The following is a 26057-nucleotide window of genomic DNA, read 5'->3' as shown; positions in this document are numbered from 1 at the left end:
AAGAGGTCACAAACAGCATCACAACAGTTAACACCCACAGCCACACACTCGAATAAGGTCACAGTGACACATCCTTACATGTCACATGTGGTGTCATACACTCCCATAAAACACATCTCACACGTGTCCCACACCACATCCCCCAGCTTCATGGATGCATACAGCATCACAGACCGACACAGTGTTATCCACAGTGGCACCACAAGGTCCCAAAAGAACAGCATCAATGTTTGCCACGTGTCTCACACAGTCTCATACTGCAACATAGTGCTACACAGAGGATGGCGCCTGGTGTCATCCACAATTTTGCTCTCCCTTGGGGCTACTCAGTCACACATAGTCACATGGGCACATATACACACAGTGTCCCACCCTCCCTCATTTTCTCCCCTTGCAGCTTCTGAAAGGTCTTGGGGCACAGCGTGGGTCCCAGGTCAACCTTAGGCCTTAGGAGAGGGGGCGTGAGCTAGGAGAGGTCGGTGGGCGTGGCCCGAGCTCACCCCGCCCCCGACTAGAGCGCAGAGGCGGGGCAGCGGGTCCACCCACGTTCCTCCCAGTGGTCCAGATGCGGCCACGCCTCCCAGTCTAAGTGGCAGGCGGAGGGGGCGGTGCTGGACGCCAGGTGGAGGAGAGCAGACTGCTGCCGCTCCCACCGCGTTCTTCCTGGCTAGAGGCGTGGCCTGTTTGGCCCCGCCCCTCGGCCTGAGCCTGGGGCCCAGAGGCAGGCTGAGGCGTGGCCTTCGGTGCCAGCCCCGCCCTGTCCCTCCCGCCGGAGAAGGACTAGAGGGAGGCCCAGCAGCCAGCCAGTTCCCGCGCGTCGTGCAACTCCGTGGCCTCACACCCCTACGAGTCCGCAGAATGGAGGTCAAGAAGATTGCCATCTTCGGTGCCACGGGCAGGACCGGGCTCACCACCCTGGCGCAGGCGGTGGAAGCAGGCATGAGCTGGGGTGGGCGGGGGATGTCACGGGGTGTATATGCCCCTCATTAGGAAGGGGCAACCTGGGACCCGGGCAAGGCTGGTTGGGCCATCCGTGCTTTGATTTGTGACCTAGGGGCAAAGCAGGTGGCGACGGGGACAGAAATGGGGGACGCCGTGAGATCCAATTTTATGAGTCTGAGGACTAGGAATTGGCCCTGGGAGGCAGAGGAATTCCAGTGACAGGTTTAAATACAATGCTCTTATGAAATGCTGTAGTTGTAGTTGTGGTTGTTAGCACACCCAGCGAGGGCTTACTAAGCCAGGCAACGGCTTGCCTCCCAGCCCCTACCGCTCTTCCCCCTGTTAAATCCTCCCAGCGCTCATGTGCGGGATCACCTCACTTCACAGATGAGAAAACTAAGGCCCAGAGAGTGACTTGCCTGATATCAGACAGGTGGAAAGTGGTGGTGCTGGGATTTGAACCCGGCCTGTGCTCTTAACTGCCAAAAGTGCACTTGCTCGTGGCCTGGGCACCAAGGCTGGAAGTTTAGAAGGCTGGGTGGCCAGTTGCTGTGAGCACGTTATGGAAAGAGGATAATGGAGACGTAGGTGAAGACTTGGGCGCTGGTCCTGGGAAAGTGGGTAAGAGTTGCAAATTCAGTTGCTCCGAGAAAAGGGATAACGTCCTGCGGCCTCCCCTGCCTCCACCATCCAGACTTCACCAACCCCCAGGGGTGCCTGGGACTTCCAGATATAAGGCCCCACCCTCGCTGGCCTCAGTGACGCTGAAGATATTGACTATCTGGGTGCCCCAAAAGGGTGGAGGCTGTCAGGATCCCACTCTCTATTGTCTCCTAGCCCAGCCCTTGGAGGGACTTGGCCTGACAGTTCCTCATCAGGCCCACTGCTCTCTCCCTCTCCAGGAAGACTCGGTGAGGCTCTTGATTTGTGGGGAGGGGAGAAAGAAATTTGCTGATAACTATTTCTCGGGGAGGAAGTAAGAGGGAGAAGTTGAAAGGTGCTGAGTCACCCTGAGGATCCAGATTCCCATGTTACTACCTTACCCTTTATCCTGAATTCTGCTGAATTCCACTTGTCCACCCTGCTGGTCACAACTGGGACTGCACCCCCAGGGAATTGAGAGCTGAGGCCCAGGGGAGGCCCTGCCATCTCACGGTGGCTCTGACAAGTCTCTTCAGAGCCACATTGAGCCTCTGAGCCTCACTGTCTCCAGCAGGAAAAGAGGAGCCTGATTGAGCTGGCTTTTTATTTACCTCACTGATTCTATAGGCTGGTGCCAGCCTGCCCGCCTTCACATCCCAGCTCTGCCACTCACCACCTACATCGACAAACGCCTTGTTGTCTGTGTACCTAGACAGCTGGAAAGTGGGGATACAACTAGTAGCACTTGGGTGCCTGGCTGGCACAGTCAGTAGAGCGTGCAACTCCTGATCTCAGGGTCATGAGTTCAAACCCCACACCGGACATAGAGATTACTTAAAAAAAACTTTTTTAAAAATTTTTTAAATGTTTATTTTTGAAAGAGAGAGAGAGAGCAGGGGAGGGGCAGAGAGAGAGGGAGACACAGAATCTGAAGCAGGCTCCAGGCTCTGAGCTGTCAGCACAGAGCCTGACTCGGGGCTCGAACCCATGAACCCCAGCCAAAGTCGGATTCTTAAACGACTGAGCCATCCAGGCGCCCCCCCCCCCCCAACCAAAAATTTTTCTTAGAAGAAAACTAGTATTGCTTGCTCTGGGGTGCTTGCAATGATTAAATGAGATAATATGTGGAAAATGCTAAGAACCATGACCAATACGTAGTTGGTAATTCAATAAGCCCTCTTTTGGCTGAGTGAACTCATAGCTGTGTGAACTTGGCTCAGTTAACCTAAAATGGTCTCAATTCCCCCATCTTCAAAATGGGCATATAATAATATCTTTTAGGATTGCTGCAATCTGGTGCTTTTCAAACTGTGGGTCATAGTTCTGAAATACATTTAATTGGTTATAAAGGTGTCAGTATATCATAGGTTAAATATTGGTTTTATGAAACTTCTTTCAATTATATATGCATGGAATTGTATATACTGGGTTAGGCATGGAAATCTGTTTTGGACTGAGGGTTGAGATCAAAAATTTTAAAAGGGGCATGATCTCTGCAACTTACTCTCAAATAGTTAGGAAAAAACTTTATGCGTGTGTTGTATGTGTGCGTGTGTGTCTGTGTGTGTGTTTATATATACACATATATAATTACATATGTTATATATTATACACACAGATAATATATAAGATAAAGCCAAAGCAAACATGAGAAATGACGTCTTCCAACTTTCATATACAATAGAATTTCTTTTTTAAAGAATTTATTTCAAAATAAAAAATTAAGAGAAAAATATAAAGTTAGGGATGTGTAAAAAAAAAAAAAGTGTGGAAGTACCTTACCAATGCTCTCGTTTTTTCTAAAGGGTAAAATATGTGAATTCTTTTTTTTTAATGTTTATTTGTTTTTGAGAGAGAGCAAGCATGAGCAGGGGAAGAGCAGAGAGAGGGAGAACAGGGGATCCAAAGCAGGCTCTACACTGACAGCAGAGAACCCCATGTGGGGCTCAAAACCATGAACAGTGAGATCACGACCAGAGCCAAAGTCAGACGCCCAACCGACTGAGCCACCCAGGCGCCCCCCAAATCTGTGAATTCTAAAACAATGCTGTTTGATATGGTAGCCACTAGTTACATGGCTATTGAAATTTACATTTAAATATGGGTTGTTTAAAAAAATTTTTTTTGGAAAAAGGGGCGCCTGGGTGGCTCAGTCAGTTAAGCAGCTGACTCTTGATTTTGGCTCAGGTCATGATCTCACAGTTTGTGAGATTGAGCCTAGGTTGGTCTCTGTGCTGACAGAGCAGAGCCTGCTTGAGATTCTCTGTCTCCCTCTCTCTCTCTGCCCCTCCCCCGCTCATTCATGTTCTCTCTCTCTCAAAATAAATAAACATTTTTTTAAAAAAATTTTTGCAAAAAAAAATACCATTCATCTATGGAAAGAGCTTAGCACAGGACTTGGCATATAAGAGGTTCTCAATAAATGTCATTAATCAGCAATAATATAACACTAATGGGCACCCTTGTACTGAGCACGTGTCAGAGCTCTCACCCTCCATGAGAACATTTTTCTCCCTCAGAATGCTCACAATTTACTAGGGTCCGTTGTAACCATTGGTAGTTAACCGATGCCCACACTGGCACCCTGAAAGTTTCCACTGCTCCCTGCTGTGTGCGAGGACAGCCATTCCCTTCTGAAAGGTGGTCACGCAGGATGGGGACACTGGGAATTCTCATTTTCACTTTAGAGAGGAGATTGGGGTCCAACCAGGGAACGTGTTCCCCGTGGTTCCTCAGCCACTTACTGGTAGAGCTGGAGTTTGAACCCAGGTCCATGGGGCAGTAAAGCCTGTGCTTTTGTGTTTATATTGTGTGTATATCCACCCCTGTGCTTTTGTGTTTATAAAACATCAGGGAGATGGTGACGAATATGACAACGTCCCTGGAACTGCAGGGCCATTATTTACTCTAGGGCAGCATAAGTAAGACAGTGACAGAGGAAACACAAGCAGCTGGGGGCTTGGGGAAAAGATCAAGGGTGCTTCTGGCTGAGGGAACAGCATGTGCAAAGGCCAGGAGGCAGGAAACCATGATGCATTTGAAGAACTTAAAAAAGTACAGTGAGTTAAGAGGGTAGTGGCTTCAGCACAGGCTGGAGAGGGGAGGCCAGACCCCGAGGGACTGGAAGGCTGTCATGAGGAGCATAGACTTTATGTCCAGGCACTGAGGGGATCATGGGAGGGATATGAGCTGGAGGGCACTCCAGTAAAACTGTGGAAAGCTCTGTCTGACTGCCATGTGGAGTATGGATGGGAGGGGGTGACACAGGGGCCGGGAGCCCAAGGAGGACTAAACCAGGACAGGAAATAACCTTGTGAGATGATTAAAAAGTATAGTAACAGCCAGCCCCACATACCGCCCCTTTCTGTGCCAGGCACCCCCCTCAACTTTTCATTTGTTTGTTTCAGTTCTGTGCTTTTTTTTTTTTTTTTTTTTTTTTTAACGTTTTTTATTTATTTTTGGGACAGAGAGAGACAGAGCATGAACGGGGGAGGGGCAGAGAGAGAGGGAGACACAGAATCGGAAATAGGCTCCAGGCTCTGAGCCATCAGCCCAGAGCCCGACGCGGGGCTCGAACTCACGGACCGCGAGATCGTGACCTGGCTGAACTCGGACGCTTAACCGACTGCGCCACCCAGGCGCCCCAGTTCTGTGCTTTTTAAAACACCTTTATTAAGATTTAATTCACATGCCATATAATTCACCCACTCAAAGTACACAACTTAGTGCTTTCGGCCTATTCACAGAACGTGCAAACACCATCGCAATTAATTTGGAACATTTTCATCACCCCAAAAAGAAATCCCTAGGAGTCACCCCCTCCGTTTTCCTTCTTAACCCCTCCCCCAGCTGTCTACAACCGCTCATCTCCTTTCTCTTTGTACCTATTTGCCTGTTCCAGACATTTCGTGTAAATGGAATCGTACATCACATTGTTCTTTGTCACTGGCTTCCACCGGCTTCTTTCACTTAGCAAAAAACATTGTTTCAAGGGGTGTCCGTGTTGGAGCACGTATCAGTCTGTCCTTTTCTTTTTTTATTGCCCAGTACTATTATGTACATTGGATGGGTAGACCGGGTTTCATTTTCATTTTATCCATGCAGTCCATGGAGGACGTCTGGGTTGTTTCCATTTGGGGCTATTATGAATAATGCCTCGATGGAATCATGTGCAAGTTTTTGTATGAACATGTGTCTTCATTTCCCTTGGACATATACCTAGGAGTGGAAAGGCTGAGTCATGTGCTAACTTCATGTTTATCCTTTTGAGGAACTAACTACCAGACTGTTTTCCAAAGCAGCTAGCTGCATCATTCAGCACACCCATCAGTAGCGTATGAGACTTTCAGTTTGTCCACATGTGTACCAGCATTTAATGTCGTTTTTATCATAGCCATTCTAGTGGGTGTGACGTTGTATCTCTTTGTGGTTTTGATTTGCATTTCCCCGATGACTGATGATGCTGAGGATCTTTTCATGTATTTATGGGCCACGTGTGTATCTTCCTTGGAGAAGTCTCTGTTCATATGTTTTGCCCAATTTTTAATTGGGTTTTATCTTTTTATTATCGAGTTGTAGGAGTCCTTTATGTATTCTAAATACAAGCCCTTTATCAGATGTATGATTTGCAAAAGTTTCCTCCCATTCTATTGATTCTCTTTTCACTTTCTTTTTTTTTTTTTTAATGTTTATTTTTGAGAGAGAGAGAGAGAGAGACAGAACCTGAAGCAGGCTCCAGGCTTTTGCTGCTTGTGTTTTTGATATCATGGCTAAGAAACTGTTGCCTAATCCAAAGTCACAAAGATGTATACCTGTTTTTTCCTAAGATTGTTTATTTATTTATTTTTAATTTTTTAATGTTTATTTATTATTGAGAGACAGAGAGAGACAGAGCATGAGCATGGGAGGGGCAGAGAGAGGGGGAGACACAGAATCTGAAGCAGGCTCCAGGCTCTGAGCTGTCAGCACAGAGCCCGACGTGGGGTTCTAACTCACAAATCATGAGACCATGACCTGAGCCGAAGTCGGACGCCCAACCGACTGAGCCACCCACGTGCCCCTCTAAGATTTTTTAAATAGTTTCAGCTCTAACATTTAGGTCTTTGATCATTTTGAGTTAGTTTTCATATACAGTGTGAGGTAGGGATCCGACTTCATTATTTCACATGTGGATGTCCAGTTATCCCAGTACCGTTTGTTGAAAAGACTATTCTTTCCCCACAGAATTGTCTGGGCATCACTGTCAAAAATCAACTGACTGCATTAAACCTTTAGATGTATTATTTAAACCTACATTAACCCTGTGAGGTAGAGACTATTATCAGTGTCGCCTTATAGATGAAGGCCCTAAGGCCAAGAGAGATTATGTGACTGGCCCATTATCACACAGCTAGCTGGTGGTGTGGCTGCAATTCAAACCCAGGGTTACTTTGAGCATTAAATGAGTAAAACATATGTCAAACACATATAGTGAGTATTGCATAAATTTTATTTATTATTTTCTTAAAACAATTTTTTTTAATATTTATTTATTTCTGAGAGAGAGACAGAGCACGAGCGGGGGAGGGACAGAGAGAGAGGGAGACACCGAATCCGAAGCAGGCTCCAGGCTCTGTGATGTCAGCACAGAGCCTGACTCGGGGCTCGAACTCACCAGCCGTGAGATCATGACCTGAGCTGAAGTCGGACGCCTAACGGACTGAGCCACCACCCAGGCGCACTGTTTATCATTATTTTCATCATCATTGCCCCAGAGTGTTCAAATCTCCCATCACTTGTTTTTGAAATACATGACAGCTGTCAAGAGAAATGGAACAATTTTGCTTGTTGTTTTTCCTTTTCTTTTATCATTTTCTGGATAATGAACTAACCCTCTGGTAGCTGTTGGTGATGACTAATGAGGTTTCTTTGTTAGTATCATCCTGAACTCACAGATTTTTAAATATTTGATGTGTTTAAATTTTTTGTCAATTTTTTTTTATTTACCAACTTAACCATTTTTTAAATTTTATTTATTTATTTTTGAGAGAGAGAGACAGCATGAGTGAGCAAGGGGCAGAGAATCCCACGAAGGCTCCCCACTGTCAGCGCGGAGCCCAAGCAGGGCACAAACTCACCTGATGCAGGCCTCGAGCTCACCAACTGTGAGATCATGAACTGAGCCGAAGCTGGATGCTTAACTGACTGAGCCACCCAGGCATCCCTCTTTGTCAGTATTCTTTTGGACAAATCATATTGTCCCTGATTTTTCCAATGAGAACGCCTTCAAGTGGCTTCTGTGTCCTTTCAGGGGCGGCTTGGTGGCTCCGTTGGTTAAGCGTCCGACTTCAGCTCAGTTCGTGATCTTGTGGTTCGTGAGTTCGAGCCCCATGTCAGGCTCTGTGCTCACAGCTCAGAGCTTGGAGCCTACTTTGGATTCTTTGTCTCCCTTTCTCTCTGCCCTTCCCCTGCTTGCACTCTGTCTCTCTCTCTCCCTCAAAATAAATAAACTTAAAAATAAATTTATAAAAGTGACTTCTGTGTCCTTTCAATATAGCCTCATCATTCTTTAAGCATTGCCTTACCAGCACTACAAGACATTCCAGCCTCATCTTGTCCTTTCTCTAAGGAGCTCTGGTTCCTTTATCACAAGAATGATGTTTAGAAGCTGTCTTAGTCAGCTCGGGTTGCTATGACAAAATTCCATAGACTGATGGTGTACAATAGGTATTTATTTCTCATAGTTCCGGTGGCTCCAAAGTCCAAGATAAGGTATTAATAGACTTGGCTTCCGGTGAGGGCCCTCTTCCTGGGTTGCAGACAGCTGCCTTCTTGCTGGATCCTCACATAGTGGCCAGAGAGCTCTGGTCTCTCTTCCTCTTATAAAGACACAAATCCCATCATGGGGTCCCCACCCTCATGAGCTCATCAAAACCTAATTACCTCCCAAAGGCTCCATCTCCAAATACCATCACATTGGAGGCTAGAGCTTTGGCATATGAATTTAGGGGGGTAGGGCACAAACATTTAGTCCATAACAGAGACCACAATTAATAATTTTTTTAAATATCATCATTTCCATACACCCAAACATTAACAACCTTTGCCATTGTTTAGAACAAAGGAAGAAATATGTTGGCTGTGAACTTATTTTATTTATTTAAAAAAATTTTTTTTAATGTTTACTGATTTTTTGAGAGAGAGAAAGAGAGAGACAGAGACAGAGACAGAGTGTGAGCGGGGGAGGTACAGAGAGAGAGGGAGACACAGAATCCGAAGCAGGCTCCAGGTTCTGAGCTGTCAGCACAGAGCCCGACGCGGGGCTCGAACTCACGAACTGCGACATCATGACCTGAGCCGAAGTCGGACACTTAACTGACTGAACCACCCAGACCCCTATTTTATTAAAAAAAAAAAAAAAAAATTAATGCTTATTTTTGAGAGAGAGACAGAGAGACAGAGTGTGAGCAGCGGAGGGGCAGAGAGAGAGGAAGACACAAAATCTGAAGCAGGCTCCAGGCTCGCATTGTCAGCACAGAGCCTGACTCGGGGCTTGAATCCACAAACTGTGAGATCACGACCTGAGCTGAAGTTGGACGCTTAACCGACTGAGCCACTGTTGGTTGTGAACTTTAAAATAGGTGTGTATGTGTGGAGACACAGTTACTCAAAATTCTTTGGGACTGGACATACCAAGACGATGTTCAAAATCTTGAATGACCACTTAGGGCCCTGCCCTTCAGAAGTAAGCCTGGGGACCAATCCCAGCATTGGGCAACCTTTGGGGAACTCATGTTTTCCTCTGTACCTCATTTTCCTCCATGGATGGGGGGCACAGACCGGTGTGATGCCAGGCTTTAACCCTTTAGTTGGTGGACGGTGGAGAAGTCTGGGCAGTTCTGGGGGAGGCCCTTGGAGGCATCAGGGCAGGTTATTTATAAACGGGCATGAAGGTATTGTCCTATTTTAACAACCAGCTAAATGTCAACTGTGAGTATGCCAGCAAAAATATTTAAAGACTGGGGTGCCTGCGTGGCTCAGTGGGTTGAGCGTCTGACTTTAGCTCAGGTCATGATATCACGGTTCTGAACGTGAGTTCAAACCCTGCATCAGGCTCTCTGCTGTCAGCACTGAGCACTGCTTTGGATCCTCTGTCCTCTCTCTCTGCCCCTCCCCAACTTGCTCTCTCTCTCTCTCAAAAATAAATAAACCTTTGGGGTGCCTAGGTGGCTCAGTCAGTTAAGTGCTGATTTTGGCCCAGGTCATGGCCTCATGGTTCATGGGTTCAAGCCCCATGTCGGGCTCTGTGCTGACAGCTCAAAGCCTGGAGCCTCCTTTGGATTCTGTGTCTCCCTCTCTCTCTACCCCTCCCCCACTCACGCTCTGTCTTTCTCTCTCTCTCTCTCTCTCTCTCTCTCTCTCAAAAAATGAATAAACATTAAAAAATTTTTTTTTTTTAAATTTTTTTTTTTTTTTCAACGTTTATTTATTTTTGGGACAGAGAGAGCCAGAGCATGAACGGGGGAGGGGCAGAGAGAGAGGGAGACACAGAATTGGAAACAGGCTCCAGGCTCTGAGCCATCAGCCCAGAGCCCGACGCGGGGCTCGAACTCACGGACCGCGAGATCGTGACCTGGCTGAAGTCGGACGCCTAACCGACTGCGCCACCCAGGCGCCCCAACATTAAAAAATTTTTAATTAAAAATAAATATAAATAAGTAAATCTTTAAAAAATGTGTGAAGACCACTTCCCCATAACAAGGGACCTGGGGGGTGGATTTGGGGGTTCGTGGCACCCTCCGGGACCCAGCCCATGGAGCCTGGGAGTAGCAGCCCACAAGCCTACTGACCTGCTTCTCTGCCCTTCTTTGCCCACAGGTTATGAGGTGACAGTGCTGGTGCGGGATGCCTCCAGGCTGCCCCCAGAGGGGCCCCAGCCAGCCCACGTGGTAGTGGGTGACGTTCTGCATGCGGCCGATGTAGACAAGACCGTGGCTGGGCAGGATGCCGTCATCGTGCTGCTGGGCACCCGCAATGATCTCAGTACTGAGCCCCCTCTCTGCCCACGGCCCACCCCTGCACCTCGGCCCCCAGCGCCACCCCCGCCCCCGGCCCCACCCCTGCCACCCCCACCACCACCGCCACCTGCTAGTGACAGTCACTCTCTGTCCTCTCTAAGGTCCTACTACAGTTATGTCCGAGGGCGCCCGGAACATTGTGGCGGCCATGAAGGCCCATGGTGTGAACAAGGTCGTGGCCTGCACCTCGGGTGGGTGGTGGGATCATAGGGATGGGGCTGAAGGGTGGGGGGGTAGGTACTGGACAGGCAGCCAAGGAGCTTTGGAGCCATCCAAATGCAAGGAGCCAATGCAAGTTGCCATTGGAGCCATCCCAAGTTACTGTGCACTTATTGAGCACCAACTGTGTGCACGAACCTTGCCGGGTGATGCTGGGGACACAGTGGTGACCAATACAGCCCTGGGCCCTGTACTCATGGGTCTCACGGATGGGAGGGAAGTGGTAAACAGACCCACCATCACACACAGTGGGACAGGCCAGAGTAGCCAGAGCCGAGATGAAGGGGCACAGGCAGAGGGTCAGGGCGAGAACAGAAGAGGCCTAGAGGACTACGGAAGCCCAGAGGAGGCACCTGACCCAGCCAGCCTGAGAGAGGGGCAGGGAGAGCCTCCTATAGGAAATGACAGAGCCGTGATCCACACACCAGGTCTCTACCTTCACAGGGCTCCCAATTTATGAGGAGGACATGAAACAAATGGTTGCCTTGCATAATCCAAAAGACAGGGTAAAGGGTGCATAACAGGAGCAGTGAATGCTAACAGCATTCACTGAGCACCTCCTGTGTGCTAAGCACCATATGAGTACCTTAGGGATGAGTGCCACTTGGTCATCACAAAATTCTGAGTATTTATACTCCTAGCGGCACATAGTAGGTACTCAGTTAATAGTAGCTGTTTTTATGCCTCCCTTGTATGGAAGGGAGTGGAGGCACGGGGAGGCCCACCGGCTGCCCCGCAGTCACACAGCTTGGGACTGGCAGACCAGGCTGTGAAACCAGGCTGACGGTCTCCACGGTCTCCGCGCCTTGCCTCTGTGCTTCATCCTCCCCAGGAAGGAAGCGACCCGAGGGAGGGCAGAGGGATCCGCAGTTGCGAAGGCTCTGAGGCAGGAGCGTGGCGCGGGCAGAGTGAGTGAAAGGGAGAGTGTTGGGTGCTCAGGTCAGGGGGCTAATGGTGCCAGGTCTGGTGGGGCCTTGTGGGCTCTGACGGGGACTCTGCTTTTACCGCAAATGAGGCTGAGCCACAGATGAACTCTGACCCTCTGGGGATGCACAGGCCCTGTCTGGCTGCTTGCAGGGGGCAGGTTGTGGGGGCAGGGGTAGGCAGACCAGGGAGGAGGCTGCTGTCATGACCCAGACAGGAGGTAAGTGGACAGGAAGAGGTAGGGAGAGAGGAGGTCAGCCCTTACGTGGCTGTGAGAAAGACGGGAAGCCGGGACAACTGGAAGGCAGTGGGGAGCCCCTGCAGGGTTTTGTCCTGGCATATGACCAGCGGGCTGTGGGCCTGGCCAGGCTGTCCTCAAGCCCTGGCTTACCCTGCTTTGTGTCTCCCCAGCCTTCCTGCTATGGGACCCGACCAAGGTGCCCCCGCGACTGCAGGATGTGACCGATGACCACATCCGGATGCACAAGGTGCTGCGGGAGTCAGGCCTGAAGTACGTGGCCGTGATGCCGCCACACATAGGTGAGTGGGGCTGGGACCTGGGGGCAGGGTTGCCACCAGCCTCTCCCCTCCCATCAGATGGTGAGATCTGCCAGGCCTTCCCTGGCCAGTGTAAAATTGCAAACCCTCCCCCTGCACTTTCTATCCTCTTTCCTGCTTGATTTTATCTCCTTTCTGATACCCTTTTCCATTACCTCTGACCAACCACCCCAAATTTAGAAATGTAAAACAACCCTTATTTAGTATTTTTTTTTTTAAGTTTATTTATTTTTGAGAGAGAGCACAAGCAGGGGAGGGGCAGACAGAGAGGGAGACACAGAATCTGAGGCAGGCTCCAGGCTCTGAGCTGTCAGCACAGAGCCCGACGCGGGGCTTGAACTCACGAGCTGTGAGATCAAAATCTGAGCTGAAGTCGGAAGTTTAACCTACTGAGCCACCCAAGTGCCCCAGCCCTTCTTTAGTATTATTATTAGAAGTGAGTTACTGGGGCTAGCTCATATTTACCTTTTACCACACATATCGTTCCTTTCTTTATCTTCAAAAAAAAATTTTTAATGTTTATTTATTTTAGAGGGGGGAGAGGGGCAGAGAGAGAGAAAGAATCCGAAGGCGGCTCTGCGCTGACAGCAGAGAGCCAGATATGGGGCTTGAACCCACCAACCATGATGACCTGAGCTGAAGTTGAACGCTTAACCAACTAAACCATCCAGGCACCCCCCCCCCTCTCTTTCTTTTTTTAATGTTTATTTATCTTTGAGAGAGAGAGCATGCACGGATGAGCAGGGGAGGGGTACAGAGAAAGGGGAACAGAGAATCTGAAGCATGCTCTGCCCTGACAGCAGAGAGCCCAATGCGAACCATGAGATCATGACCTGAGCTGAAGTCAGACGCTTAACCGACTAAGCCACCCAGGCACCCCTCCTTTCTTTATCTTATTTAGCGTGTGTCTCTGTCTGTAGAATGCCAGCTCTTTGAAGGCACAGATTTTGTCTTGTTTTGATCACAGCTGTGTTCCTAGTGCCCAGAACAGGGCTTGGCATAAGGTAGATGTTCAGTAAATATCTGTCTGGTGAACCACATTTCAGGGTGCCGTTGTGGAAAGAATCAGTAAACCACACCTACACCCTCTTTTCTTCTCCCAGGGCTGGAATCCACCTTGGGAGAGACACAGAGCCAGACACAGGGAGGAATGAATGAATGAATGAATGAATGAATTCATTCATTCATTCATTCATTCAACAAATATCTTTTGCATATGGAGTATGTACCCTTCCAGGCACTGGTGACACAGTCTGCTCTCATGAGGTTTGCATTTCTAGCAGGGGAGACAGGAAACTCGATATTGCTGTTAGGTATGCTGTGGTGACTGTAGAAAGTATAAAGCACAGAGAAGGGAGACATGAGGAGGTGTTTATGGAGCACTGACTCTCTAAAGAGATGGCTTCGTGCAGCGAGGGAGAGGCCGGTGAGCGTCCAGGGCAAAGGAGGATTGGGGTGAGGGATCGGGAACACCAAGGCCCAAAGGCTGGGCACTTGTATCTGCCTCACATTTGCCTGTTTCGCTGCAAGAGCAGCTCTGCTTTGCCCTCTGGCTCCTGGGATCCCTGACAAGAGAAGGTCTGTGCGCCTTCTAGAGGTTCAAATAAGGCTCAGTGCTTAGGTTCCGTTCAGGGCCCTGTGGGGACCAGAATCCTAAGCTTTGAATCGGCGGCGGGGGCTGCATGATGGAGAAACTGGGTGAAAATCCCAGCCCCAGCACTGTGTGGACTTCAGGCCCGGGGCTTCTGTGCCTCAGTTTTCTCCTCTCTGAACAGGGCTCATAATTTTACTTCCTGACCTCTGGGGTTTGAAGTGAAACCCAGAGACATCATGCCTAAACGTTATTTAACACAGAATACCTTTTTTGAGGTAGGTTTTTTTTTTTTTTTTTTTTTTTTTGTAGTATGTGTGTAAAAACTTCGAAACCTCCAGAAAAGTTGAAGACCTTAAGATTTATGAAGACCCCTAAACCCTTCATCTAGATTCAATTAACATTCTGTCGCTTGCTTTACCTTTTGTGCATGCACCTAATGTGTATATGTGAATACATGTGTAGTATATATTTTTTATAGTATTTGTGCATATATATAAAATACATATATATTTAAAAAAATTTTTTTTGGCGAAAATGAACCATTTGAGAATAAGTTGCAAACATCATCACATTTCACTCCTAGAACTTTGATAGGCATCCCCCCAAAAGAGGTATCTTTGGGAATGATCCACAGTACCATTGTTGCATGAAGGGAATGGACATTAACTCTACCATATCATTTAGGGTCCATTCCATATTTAAAATTTTCCAATTGTTAAAAAATATTGGGGAGCCTGGCTGGCTCAGTCAGAAGAGCTCTGACCCTTGACCTTGGGGTCGTGGGTTTGAGCCCCATGTTGGGTGTAGAGGTTACCTGAAAATAAAATTTTTAGGGGTGCCTGAGTGACTCAGTTGGTTAATGATGCTTGGTTGGTTCCCCATGGTCTCATGATTCATGGGATTGAGCCCCATGTCAGGCTCTGGGCTGACGGCAAAGAGCCTGGTTGGGATTCCCCTCTCCCTCTCCCTCTGTCTCTCTCTCTATATATATATGGTTCATGAGTTCGAGCCCCACATCAAGTTGTGTGCTATCAGCGCAGAGCCCGCTTCAGATCCTGTCTCCCTCTGTCTCTGCTCCTCCCCCACTTGCTCTCTCTCTCTCTCAAAAATAAATAGGCATTAAAAAAATTAAAAATATGTCTCATAAAATTGACTCAGCCAGGTCTCTTTCTAAATATCCCATCTTCTGGATTTCTCTGCTTGTTTTCTCCCAGACTCAGATGAAACATTGTTGGCAGGAATGCCACTTGGGTGAGGGTGTGTGTTTCTTACTGCACATGATTCCAGGCTGTCCCTGCACTGGTAGCTGCATTCAACCCCTAAGTGAAGTTGGTCACTGTCATAATGCAGCCAACAGATGCCCTCCTAACAGCCAATTATGCCTCCAAACAGAAGGACCCAGAGCAAATCTAGCTTTTGCTGCTGGGAAGTCACCCTTTGCAACCCTGGGAAGTAACTTCAAAGTAATCTCCCAGATTCAGTTTGCCCATCTGTAAAATAAGAGTTAATAATAGCCCCTAGCCTATTCTCTGCTTTTTCTCCATGTAACACATTGTCTATTTTACTTTCTTATCTGTTGCCTTTTCCTAGGGAATGATTGCATGCAAAGGGCAAGTGTTCTTGTCCGGTTTTTGCCTTGCTAGGTGCCCAGCACCTGACACATAGTAGGCCATCGATAAGGATTTATTGAATGAATGAAGTTAGGGGTACAGATTAGCGTCCTGCTCATGGGAAGGGTTTCATACATGGTTGACTCCTATACCCTCTGGGCTGGGCACACTGTAAGGCCCCTGGAATGATCACGTGTTGTAGGAAGGGGAAGGGGCATCTGCTTCACCCATTCCTGTGTCTTTACCTTGCAGGAGACCAGCCACTGACTGGGGCCTACTCAGTGACCCTGGATGGACGAGGCCCCTCAAGGGTCATCTCCAAACACGACCTGGGCCACTTCATGCTGAGCTGTCTCACTACTGATAAATACGACGGGCACAGTACCTACCCCTCCCACCAGTACGACTAGGGATCTGACCGCATCCAGGAGGACGGCCTTCTGAGAAATGGAGAACAGAGGAAAGGAGCAATAAATCTTGAGCCCAGAGCTTCACGTTATTCTAGAAGACCCGACTCTGACTCTTCCTCTGTCTGGCTTTGTCTGGCTGATTCGGTGTCTCTATCTGCCTCTGTGTAAGATTTTCCTTCATTTCTTCATCTGGCCCTGTGCTGGAGACCAGGTGAGGACTATGAGGACCCAGGGGGTGACCCTCCCTTCACAGATCTCACAGTCCAGTGAGGAAGACACCCTTGCCCGTGACAGTGACCACCCAGAGTGGCCAGGGCTCTGAAGGAGGAAGTCCAGAGGGCTTAGGAAACTACCTAAGCCAGCTCCAGGAGCAAACAAGTTAATAATACTTGGCTCGGAGGGGAGGAGTGGTCAGCCCCAAGAGGCTGTTATATGGAAGCTAAATTGTGCAGAATCATTGTAAAAAGCTTGAGCTTCATTCTAAGGTTCTGTGCTAGGAGGGGAGCAGGAGAGAGGTGGAGAGGGGCACAGTCAAGTTTATGTTTTATAAAGCTGCCCTTGACTGCTGTGTGAATGTGGATCGGAGGCGTGCAAGAGTGGAGGCTAGAGCCCCAGGGCACCAAGACAGAGGCCTTGACAGGGGCAAGAGAGTGGAGGTGAGTGGAGCTGGACAGTCCATGATGGAGGGGAGAGAGGCATCCAGGCTTCATGGGACTGGAACCTAGAGATGGAGTTACAGTGAGGCCACTCTGACATGGGGCCTCTGGAAGAGGGGCAGGATTGGGTGGGGGGTGGAGAATGACCCCTTCCTAATCATGTCTCTCTTTGGAATCTACTGTCCCCTGCCCATGTTACCCAGAGACACCTTTTGCAGGTTTGAGTGAGCCACTCCTCTGTCCCCACTTCACAGTCTCCCCCACCTACCCACCCAACGCCTTCCCCTCCAAAAAAAAAAAAAAAAAAAATTCCATTCCAATCATATATTGCTTCTGCAAGCAGCAGGATGACTGGTTGACAAATTCCAACCCGTGAGAACTGGTCTGAGGAGGCTTAAACCTCCCTTCCCAGGGGTAGCCTGGAAAAAACTCCCTCTCCCTCCTCTTGGTGAAACTTTTAGGGGTAGGGCAATACTGGTTCAGGCTTTCAGGGCACTAGCTCAGGTTTTTTGGTTTTGGTTTTGGTTTTTTTTCTGCCCTCTTTCTCCTTCTGTCACATTGGGCATATTTAAAAAACTTTCACTGGATGCCTGCTTTGCGTCCATGTGCTGGGTGATGCTACGGACCAAGCCCTGGGTGACAGAGATAACCTCAGTACCTGCCCTCAGGGCCAAGAATGGGAGACATGGGCAGAGGGGTCAGGGTCAGGATGGGGGGAAGCCCAGAACACCATAGGAGCCCAGAATGGGTCCTAACCCACTCAAGCATCAAGGGAGGGCTTCTGAGAGAAGGAAATCTTTGAGATGAGACCTGGTGAGAAACAGTCTGGGAACGGAAGGTGTACTTTCAGGATGGGGAAACAAGTTTAAAGATCCAGAGGCCCTTTATTGTCATTTTTGAGTACTTGCTATGTGCCTAAAGCATTGGGGTTAAGGCAGGGAAGAAAACAGACAAAATCTGTGTTTATGGTGGTGGCGGGCACTCGAAGTCATTTTAGAAAAACCGAGAGTCAATCTGTGGTCGGATCACAGGGAGCAAGGAGTGTGTTTCAGGGACCAGACCGTGAAGGGCTTTGTGGCAAAAGGGAGGAGTTTGGATTTTGTCCCCAGGGGAGTAGCGAGCAAGTAACGAGTTCCCAGCAGTGCCATCCTGAGAGGGGAAGGATGGGGCGTCGGGGGTTGCAGGAGAGACCAGCGCAGGACGTGCTGAGAAGTCCTGAAGATTAAGAAAAGGGCCTCGGGGTAAAGTACCGGGGGGCGGGAGCACAGGAACTGGGCTGCGATCGCCCAGGCAACGTAGGCCGCGCCAAACTATTGGCTGGTCTTCAGCTACGTCATCCTCCGCCCCGCAGCGTCCGCCCTCGGAACCCCGGGGGCGCGGCCTCCGCGAGTGGCTCAGCCCCGCCCTCCTGGAAAACAGGGTGGGGAGGGTCGTGCCGACCAGCCTCGCTCCCCGACAGGGTCCTCACCTGGTATAAAGGCATCGCAGAGATCAATGTTGACGACTTTGGAGCGAGAACAGTGGCTGAACTGAAGGAAACAGTTCTGACGTCCCCGCCACCCTCCACCCTAGAGACGTGGCCCCTCCCCCGGGCGAGTCGGAATCCTTTAAAAGGTCCGGGGTGTAAGGAAAGGGAGGGCCGGCTGGGTGTCCCCTGGCGACGGACCGGTGGCTCCACCCAGCCAATCCGCGCCCCGCAGCGGGCAGGGCTCCAGCCAATCGCGGCTCGCGGTTCGGCTCCTGGGCGGAGCCGGGTGGGCCGGAGGCCAAACCAAGAGGCCCTGGGGAGGTGAGCGAGGCTCGTACCCAGCACTGTTGGGTTGTAAAAGCTACGGACGTTCCACGACTTGGTCATTGCGAACCTGGCAGCTGAGGTGAGAGAGTCCACCTGGCTTGAGATTTGCCTTAGTTTAGGGAAGGTGGAGGCGCGCCCCCCGAGAGTCGTGGAGGCGGGGTCTGGGCGTGAGTCGGGGGCGCAGATAAGGGTAACTGATAGGGTTGGTGGGGCTTCGAGACTGAAATCGATTTCCCGGACTGAAGGCGAAGTTGTTGGGGCAAGATCTTCAAGTGGAGGGAGTTTGAAGCTGGGACATGGGGTGTTTGGAGAAGCGAGAGAACCGAGGAAGGAACTTTTGGGGCAGGAAATCTGGAGATTAGGACAATTCGAGTCTCCCGGACGGGTTGAATTCGGGGCTCTAGTGTTCTGGAAAAGGGGTGAGGGGTTGGAGCTGGGATCCTGAGCATTTGGAAAAACGGAGATAACTACGGGCAAGGAATCTTGGTAAGGGAGACGCAGTGGCGGTGAGGAGGTGCTGGTGAGAGTCCCATATTCAGGTCTTGGAGTCAGAGGGAGAGTTTGGAGGTGAAGTCGAAAGGCATTTGAAAGACGGGAGAAAAGGGGAAAGTTGACGGGTGAAGGTATCAGAATTAGTCTCCCAAACGGAATAAATCAGACAGCATTTGTAGTTTTTGAGCGATGTGTTGGAGCCTGGGTTTCTGGACCCGAGAGCAGTTTGGGGAAAGAATCTAGGACCTCTTTGGGGTGCGAAACCCGAGAGAAAGCAGTTTTAGGGCCGGAGTCTGGGGTGGGGGAGGGGCGTTCCGGGCTTGGAGCTCAGACCCGCAGCCCTAGAGGCAGCAGAGGGCGGGGCTCGGCAGGCGCCGGGCAGCTGGACGTCCGGGTTCCCTTCCCCCACCCGCCCCGGGCACTTGTGCGCATGCCTTAAGGGAGGGCGGGGGAGGTTCGTCCCAAAGGCGTGCGGCACCCTCTGGGTATTGTAGTGCAAGCTCAACGTTACCGCACGTGCCAGGCGGCTATTGGCCCACATTTCCCAGAAGCCCCTGGGCCAAATTGTTGCCTGCCTGGACGTTGAATAGAGATCCAGGGAGGAGGCGGAGTCGGGCGTTGAGTCAAGTTTTAGCAAGTTTCTTGTGGGGCGCGCTTTGGGGGAAGTCGAAGGCGCGGGGTAAGAGAATGAGGGAGGCTCCTTCCCTGCTCTTGGGAGAGCTCCCAGTCGGTTAGGAAGAGGGTATGGTCAGAAATATACTCCCTGTAAAAGAAGAGTTTCGACAAATAGGTGTCCTAACAGGGCTTCGGTGGCCCTAATACAACAGGCAACAATAGATAAATATTGAATGAATAAATGGCAATTAAATTCTTCTTCGTTAAGCGTTAACTGTAGATGGGTACCGTGTATATTACACATCGGATCTCCTTGAGAATACGGTGAGAATTTTTACATTCCTCTTTTTACAGATGGGGAAACAGACCCAGAGAGGTAATGTCACATAACTTACAAAGATCAAACAGCTGAGCAGTGTCAAAGGCAGAATTCAAATCCAGGTTTCCCTGCCTCCAGTCCAGGTCTCCGTACTCCACAGCTGTCATACGTGACACTGTTGAAGAAACGAGTATTGTAGAAAGAACAGTGTTAAGACTCAGGAACTTGATCCTCATCTTACAGCTGAGGTAATTGAGTCTCAAGGAGGCAAATTCACCATTCAAGGCCACACAGGCAAGTAGGGGGATGCAAACCCACCTATGTTTCAATCCAGATCTTGTTTTCTTAGTCATTTACATTTAGTCTCCTCCTCAGCCCTGTGGAATTCATATCATGTCCATTTTATAGATGAGGAAACAGGTTTAGATCATAAAAATGAACAACAACCGGGAGGTGCCTGGATGGCTCAGTCGGTTAAGTGTCTGATTCTAAATCTGCACTCAGGTCTTGATCTCAGGGTCCTGAGTTCAAGTCCCGCATTGGGCTCCACACTGGGCATGGAGCCTACTTAAAAACCAAACAACCATACAGGAAATTCGGGATCTGAATTATCCCTGCGGTGTCTGACTTGCCCCTCTTCTCTCTACAGGGCATCATGGTAGGAGGCTTGAAGAGAAAACACTCAGATTTGGAGGAGGAAGAGGAGGATGAGAAGTGGGACTGGGGTCCAGCAGGCCTGCGGAGCTACCAGCAAGCCCTGCTTCAAATCTCCTTAGACAAAGTCCAGCGGAGTCTGGGCCCCCGAGCACCCAGCCTACGCAGGCATGTCCTCATCCACAATACCCTCCAGCAGCTTCAGGCCGCCCTTTGCCTGGCTCCAGCACCTGCCCTACCCCCTGAGCCCCTCTTCCCGGGCGAGGAGGACTTCTCCCTGTCCGCCACCATCGGCTCTATTCTCAGGGAACTGGAGACCTCCATGGACGACACGGAGTCCCCTCAGAATCCAGTAGCTCCCCCGGGCCCCCAGAACGAAGTGCTGCCCCAGCCTGATCCAGTCTTCTTGGAAGCTCTGAGCTCCCGGTATCTGGGGGACTCTGGTCTGGATGACTTCTTTCTGGACATTGACACATCTGCAGTGGAGAAGGAGCCTGCACTGGCCCCACCGGAGCCTCCTCACAACCTCTTCTGTGCCCCAGGGTCCTGGGAGTGTAATGAACTTGATCACATTATGGAAATCATTCTGGGATCCTAAAACTTCCAGGGGCTGTTTCTCATCTCTGCCTCAGTGGGCAGGATCCCTGGATGCAACTGTGTGTGTGTGTGTGTGTGTGTGTGTGTGTGTGTGTGTGTGTGTGTGTGTGTGTGCAGGGGCTCTAAGCAGTGACTGTGGCCTCCTTTCCTCCCATTTCAGGGTTCCACAAACCGTCTTGCATGTGTGTGTGTGTCTGGTTGCCGCAGCCTTCTGTGAAGGTGGGTCTTCCTGAATTAATTTATCTGTTCCAAATGCCTTAACGTGACTCTGTTTCTGGGAGTCTGATTTCCCACTTCCCACATTTCTTCTGCCTTTTCCTCCAGTTCCTACTCCCCTGGTGACCACTGGGGCCTCAGGGAAGATAAAGCTGGGCCTGTATGTTGATGACTGGGATGTGCTGCCTGGTTGCTATGGGAACTCAGACTTTGTCACTTGCACCTGGAGGGAGCAGGAGGGGCGGACCTCCTCCCTCAAGGCTGATCCCCACCTCATTGGCAAGACCCCAGTCCCAGCAGTCTCCTGATGCATAACCAGGCCGGACCACGTGCAATAGGGTGGATACCAAACCGCTCCATGCCACATTATTTAAAAGAAAGGCGGGTTTTGTGGTGGGTTTTGATTTGTTTTGTTTTGTTTTGTTTTTGATTGTTTGTAATGACTTTTTTTTTTTTTTTTTTAATAAAAGTATTTTGGAAAGGGTGATGTTGCCTGAAGTTTCTAAACTTCAGCGGGTCGATGAGAGGGACCTGGTAAGTTCCCTGGACACCTGCACCACCTCCCCACCCCACTCCCCCCCACCCCACCAAAGTTGGGGCAGGCATATTATTAAACATAATATATATAGAGTACTTGTTAAGAGTACTGTTGTATCCACTTTGTTTGGATTAGGTCATTTAATCTTCATGATAATACAGAATTCTGTTAACAGGTTTTACATAGGAGGACCCTCAAGTTCAGAGAGGCCAAATCACTTGCCCTAGGTCACACAGCAAGGAAAGCAAGGACCAGGGAGCTAGGACTCAAACTCAGTTTGCCTCCAGGGATTGGTTTTCAACTATTGTGTTTGTTGCTCCTTGGTAGACTTAAGACTCCCCAGCCACGTGGGTGCACAAAGGAAGGAGAAACTAAGTCCCATGAATTACCAAACTGTCAAAGGATAGGTGACTCTAGCATCTAAAAGTCATTTTTTTCATCGCATGCAATGTGTTGCTGGGACCCAGAGGGGGAAAGAAAATGCCTAAAGATAGTCTGCATTAAGAGTAGATCTTTCTAGGGGTGCCTGGGTGGCTCAGTGGGTTAAGTGTCTGACTCTTGATCTCAGCTCAGGTCATGATCTCACACAGTTGTGAGTTTGAGCTGTGGGTCAGTTGGTCCCTGCACTGACAGAGGGGAGCCTGCTTGGAGTTCTCTCTCCCTCTCTGCCCCTACCCCACTGGTGTTCTCTCTCAAACGGGGGGGGGGGGGAAGCTCTCTCTAGAAAACTTGGCTAGGAAGTAGAGACCAGGTTGAAGTTAAAGCGCTAAGGATTTGGGGCTTTTGGGTGGCTCAGTGGGTTAGGTGTCCACCTTTGGCTCAAGTCATGATCCCGTGGTTCATGGGTTTTGAGCCCTACTTCGGGCTCTGTGCTGACAGCTCAGCCTGGAGCCTGCTTTGGCTTGCGTGTCTCCCCTCCCTGCTTCTCTCTCTCTCAAAAATAAACATTTAAAGTGCTAAGGATTTATTTGGGAGGTACAAGCCCAGGCCTGTGAGAGGAGAAAAGAGAGGGGGGGCAGGAAGATGCAATGCTTAGCACTGGTTAAGCCTCTTGCAAAGACCTTTGAAGACAATGCAGCAGATGAGTTTATACAGCAATAGGGACTCTTCTAGAAGGTTTGCAAAGAGGAACTACACCGGTGGAGTCCACAGGCAGGGAAAGGAGGGGGATTTTGCTTGTGCTTTCTGGCCCAAAGCCAAGGTTCTCAGCTTAAGAGGGGCTTTGCATCTAAGTCTGAAAGCATTGGGGTAACTGACAGGTGCCAATGGAGAGAGAGAGAAGAAATGGTCATGAGAGCCTCAAGGCACATGCGTTTCACATCTCGTGGATGCCCATGTCTTACTCCTACTTAAAACTCTCAGTGACTTCTCACACTCAGAATAAAACCTCAACTTCAAGGCCTGCAATGCAGCAATCTTGGGGCACCTGGGTGGCTCATTTGGTTAAGCAGCCAACTCTTGATTTTGGCTCAGGTCATTGATCTCAGAGTTTGTGAGATCGAGCCCCACATTGGGCTCTGTGCTGACAGCAATGAATCCCTACTTGGGATTCATTCTCTCTCCCTTTCTCTCTCTCAAAATAAATGAATAAACATTAAAAAAAAAAAAAAAAAGACGTCAATCTTGCTCCTAACTTCCCCATTTGAATCTCCCACTCTTCCGCACCACCAGTCACCCTGGTCTCATTTGACTCCATGCTCATAACCACCCCAGGGCCTTTGCACTTATTAATGGCCCAGAGGATATGTCCCCTCTAGTTTCACCAACATAAATGTCCCTTTCTCAGAGAGGTCTTCTCTGCCCTTCCTAGCTCAACGTGTCTCGCTGCACCAAACATTCACCCCACTGTTTGATTTTCTTGGTAGCATCTATCCTATCTCAAGTTATTTATCACCTGTTTATGGTTAGCCTCCTGGTCTATAAAAACTCTGAGAGGGAGGGGTTTTGGTGGTCTTAGCCCAGCTGTGTGCCCTAGTGTACAAAACTATGCTCAGTACAGGTGTGCACTCAAAAACAATTTTTTTTTTTGGCTATTAAAAAAAAATTTTTTTAATCTTTATTTATTTTTGAGAGAGAGAGAGAGACTGAGCATGAGTGGGGAAGGGGCAGAGAGAGACGGGGAACACAGTATCAGAAGCAGGCTTCAGGCTCTGAGCTGTCAGCACAGAGCCTGCCGTGGAGCTCGAACTCACGAACTGAAAAATCATGGCCTGAGCCTAAGTCGGACGCTTTAACTGACTGACCCACCCAGGCGCCCCTTTGTGGGCTATTGTTGAAAAAATGAACCGACCTTGCAACGGTCAACCCTCCCTCTTACCTCTCTGAATTCACCTTCCTCACAGTCTCCCCACTACTATGCTCCAGCTATACCAATCTCTACAGTTCTTCAAACAAGCCAGCATGTCCCAACCTTAAGACTGGATTCATACCTGCCTCCCTGAGCGATTGTGCAAACTGGAAAGGAGGGCCTGATGCATGCCAAGGATTCCAGTAATCGCTCAAATTTATTGTCTACCGTGGGCCTGGTGCTCTTCCAGGCATATGAATAAAACAGACAAAAACTCCTGCCCTCATACAGCATGGCAGTTGGGGAAGGCTGCAATACCCACACAAATAACTAAAACGGAGAGTCTGTCGGGTGGTGACAAATGCTATAGAGAAAAAGAAAGGAGAGCCATGGGGGTGTTAACTATTTCAATGGGATGGCCAGAGAAGGCCTCACCGACAAGGTGACATTTGAGTCAAGACCTGAGGGAGGTGAGAAGTGAGTCATGCCAATCTGAGGGGGAACGGATGTCGGATGTCGATGCAGACAGAGGTAACAGCCGGTGCGAAGGCCCTGAGGTGGGAGCCTGAGTGGAGCGTTTGAGGGACCTGAAGAGGTCAGTGTGGCTGGAACAGTGTGCAAGAAAAGAGCATCCTAGGAGATGAGCTGAAAGAGACGTACGGTCTTGAGGGACTGAATTCTACCGAGTGAGATGGAAGCCATGGGAGGCTGTTGAGCAGAAGAGGGATGAGACCTGACTCACCTTTTAACAGGTCCTCCTTGCCCTAAAGATAATCGAGTGAAAAGGAATCAAGTAGCTTTCTAGTACCACAGTGAGGCCACTATAAGGAGCATCCCCACTTTCCAGATGGACAAACTGAGGCTCAGAGAGGCCCGGTATCCCCCGCACCCCGTTAAAGAGGCTGATGAGAGAAGTAGAAAGGCTGGCCCGCAGAGGGACCGGGTATCTGAAGACAGAGTCCACCTTCCCCAAACTGCGCTCTTCCGGCCCGCGGTGGGGGGGAGGGGGCGCGGCCGCCTCGGGGCGTGGCCGATGGGACAGGCCCCTCCCACCTGCCCACTACCCATCCCCAGCTGGCCGGGCGGTGGAACACTTCGGAGGTAGCGGCTGCGGCTGCGGCGGGAGCCGGCCCGGCGCCTGCTCCCTCCCCAGAGGCCGGGTGGGGCGGGATGGGGCGGCCGGCTGGGGGCGGGGCGCTCCCCGACCCGCTTCCCCCTCCCCCCGCCGCGGGCGGAGCCTCCTCCCCAGGCCTGCCGGGCGGGCGGCCTGCTTCTGGTTTCATTTGCCGAGGCCTGACCTCTCTCCCTCTCCCTTCCCCCAGCCCTTTGAATTCCTGGCTCCTTCTGCACTCTCTGGTCTCAGCTCCAGGGTCACCTCCTCAGGGAGGCTCTCCTGGACCATCCCGCCACAGGCCTCCCTATTATATACCGTCCTGTTTTGTTTTCCTCAAGGCACTGAACATGGGCCGAAATTATCTTCCTCATGTATTCATCTTCTAGGGTCTCAGAATAAAACACAGTGTTCCATAGAGGGCTCTAAACCGCCTGAAAGCTTCTCCGACCTCCCAGGCAACACAGTCCGGCTACACTGGCCTTGCTGCCTGGCAAACTCCCTCCTCGGGGCCTTTGCACTGGCCCTTCCCTCTGGCCAGAACACTCTTGTTCCAGAGCTTTAGTACCTCTCTCGTTTCATTGGGTCTACTCAACGTCACCTCTTCAAGGAACTTCCTACCAGCACCAGCCAGCATCCTATCTACACCACGCACCACGCACCCTTTCACTATTCTCCCCCTGCTCTGTTTTATTCTTTTCCTTTTCACTTCACCTTCTAAGATACTAAGCAATTTCTTTATTGTATTAAGTGTATTGTCCACCTCCTCATGTCAGGGGTTTTTGTCTTTATAGTTTTACTGCCGTATCAGTGCGGTATCAT

General features: G+C 49.9%; 2 protein-coding genes and 1 long non-coding RNA gene across 8 annotated transcripts; all 3 read left to right on the top strand.

Moving 5' to 3' along the window:
- The first annotated feature begins 750 nt into the window (after positions 1-750).
- Positions 751-16052, top strand: BLVRB (biliverdin reductase B). Its single transcript, XM_086689813.1, has 5 exons — positions 751-937; positions 10441-10605; positions 10742-10831; positions 12195-12323; positions 15798-16052. The coding sequence occupies exons 1-5, from the start codon at positions 859-861 to the stop codon at positions 15953-15955; spliced, it is 621 nt and encodes a 206-aa protein (XP_086545939.1). The 5' UTR covers positions 751-858; the 3' UTR covers positions 15956-16052.
- LOC147573606 (uncharacterized) lies at positions 2182-9970 on the top strand. The gene is made up of 2 exons (XR_015244875.1): positions 2182-8851; positions 9082-9970. It is a non-coding gene; the product is annotated as an uncharacterized LOC147573606 (long non-coding RNA).
- Positions 16053-18329: 2277 nt separating the features above from the next.
- On the top strand, positions 18330-21757 carry SERTAD3 (SERTA domain containing 3). Of its 6 annotated transcripts, none has more exons than XR_015244874.1 (3): positions 18330-18485; positions 20482-21302; positions 21408-21757. XR_015244874.1 is itself a non-coding variant. In XM_086689816.1 (3 exons), exon 3 carries the CDS (start codon positions 20488-20490, stop codon positions 21082-21084), a length of 597 nt encoding a protein of 198 aa, XP_086545942.1. In that variant the 5' UTR covers positions 18381-18485; positions 19868-19889; positions 20482-20487; the 3' UTR covers positions 21085-21757. The 6 variants fall into 6 exon arrangements, 5 of the variants coding, with proteins under 5 accessions (XP_025770409.1, XP_086545942.1, XP_086545941.1 ...); XM_086689816.1 differs by adding an exon at positions 19868-19889 and having other exon boundaries at positions 18381-18485; positions 20482-21757; XM_025914624.2 differs by having other exon boundaries at positions 20482-21757.
- The last annotated feature ends 4300 nt before the right edge of the window (positions 21758-26057 follow it).

Source organism: Puma concolor, chromosome E2 (genome assembly GCF_028749965.1).
Source record: "Puma concolor isolate L17-30 chromosome E2, mPumCon1.1.hap2, whole genome shotgun sequence".
Lineage (NCBI taxonomy): Eukaryota > Metazoa > Chordata > Mammalia > Carnivora > Felidae > Puma > Puma concolor.
Note: the sequence above shows the minus strand (reverse complement) of the source record. Positions and strands in the feature narration are given on the sequence as shown.

Coding starts and splice junctions, on each gene's coding strand:
- SERTAD3 (XM_025914624.2), top strand. CDS start 20,488: ATGGTAGGAGGCTTGAAGAGAAAACACTCAGATTTGGAGGAGGAAGAG.
- BLVRB (XM_086689813.1), top strand. CDS start 859: ATGGAGGTCAAGAAGATTGCCATCTTCGGTGCCACGGGCAGGACCGGG. Junction 938..10,440: donor GGCGCAGGCGGTGGAAGCAG/GCATGAGCTGGG, acceptor CTTTGCCCACAG/GTTATGAGGTGACAGTGCTG. Junction 10,832..12,194: donor GGTCGTGGCCTGCACCTCGG/GTGGGTGGTGGG, acceptor GTGTCTCCCCAG/CCTTCCTGCTATGGGACCCG.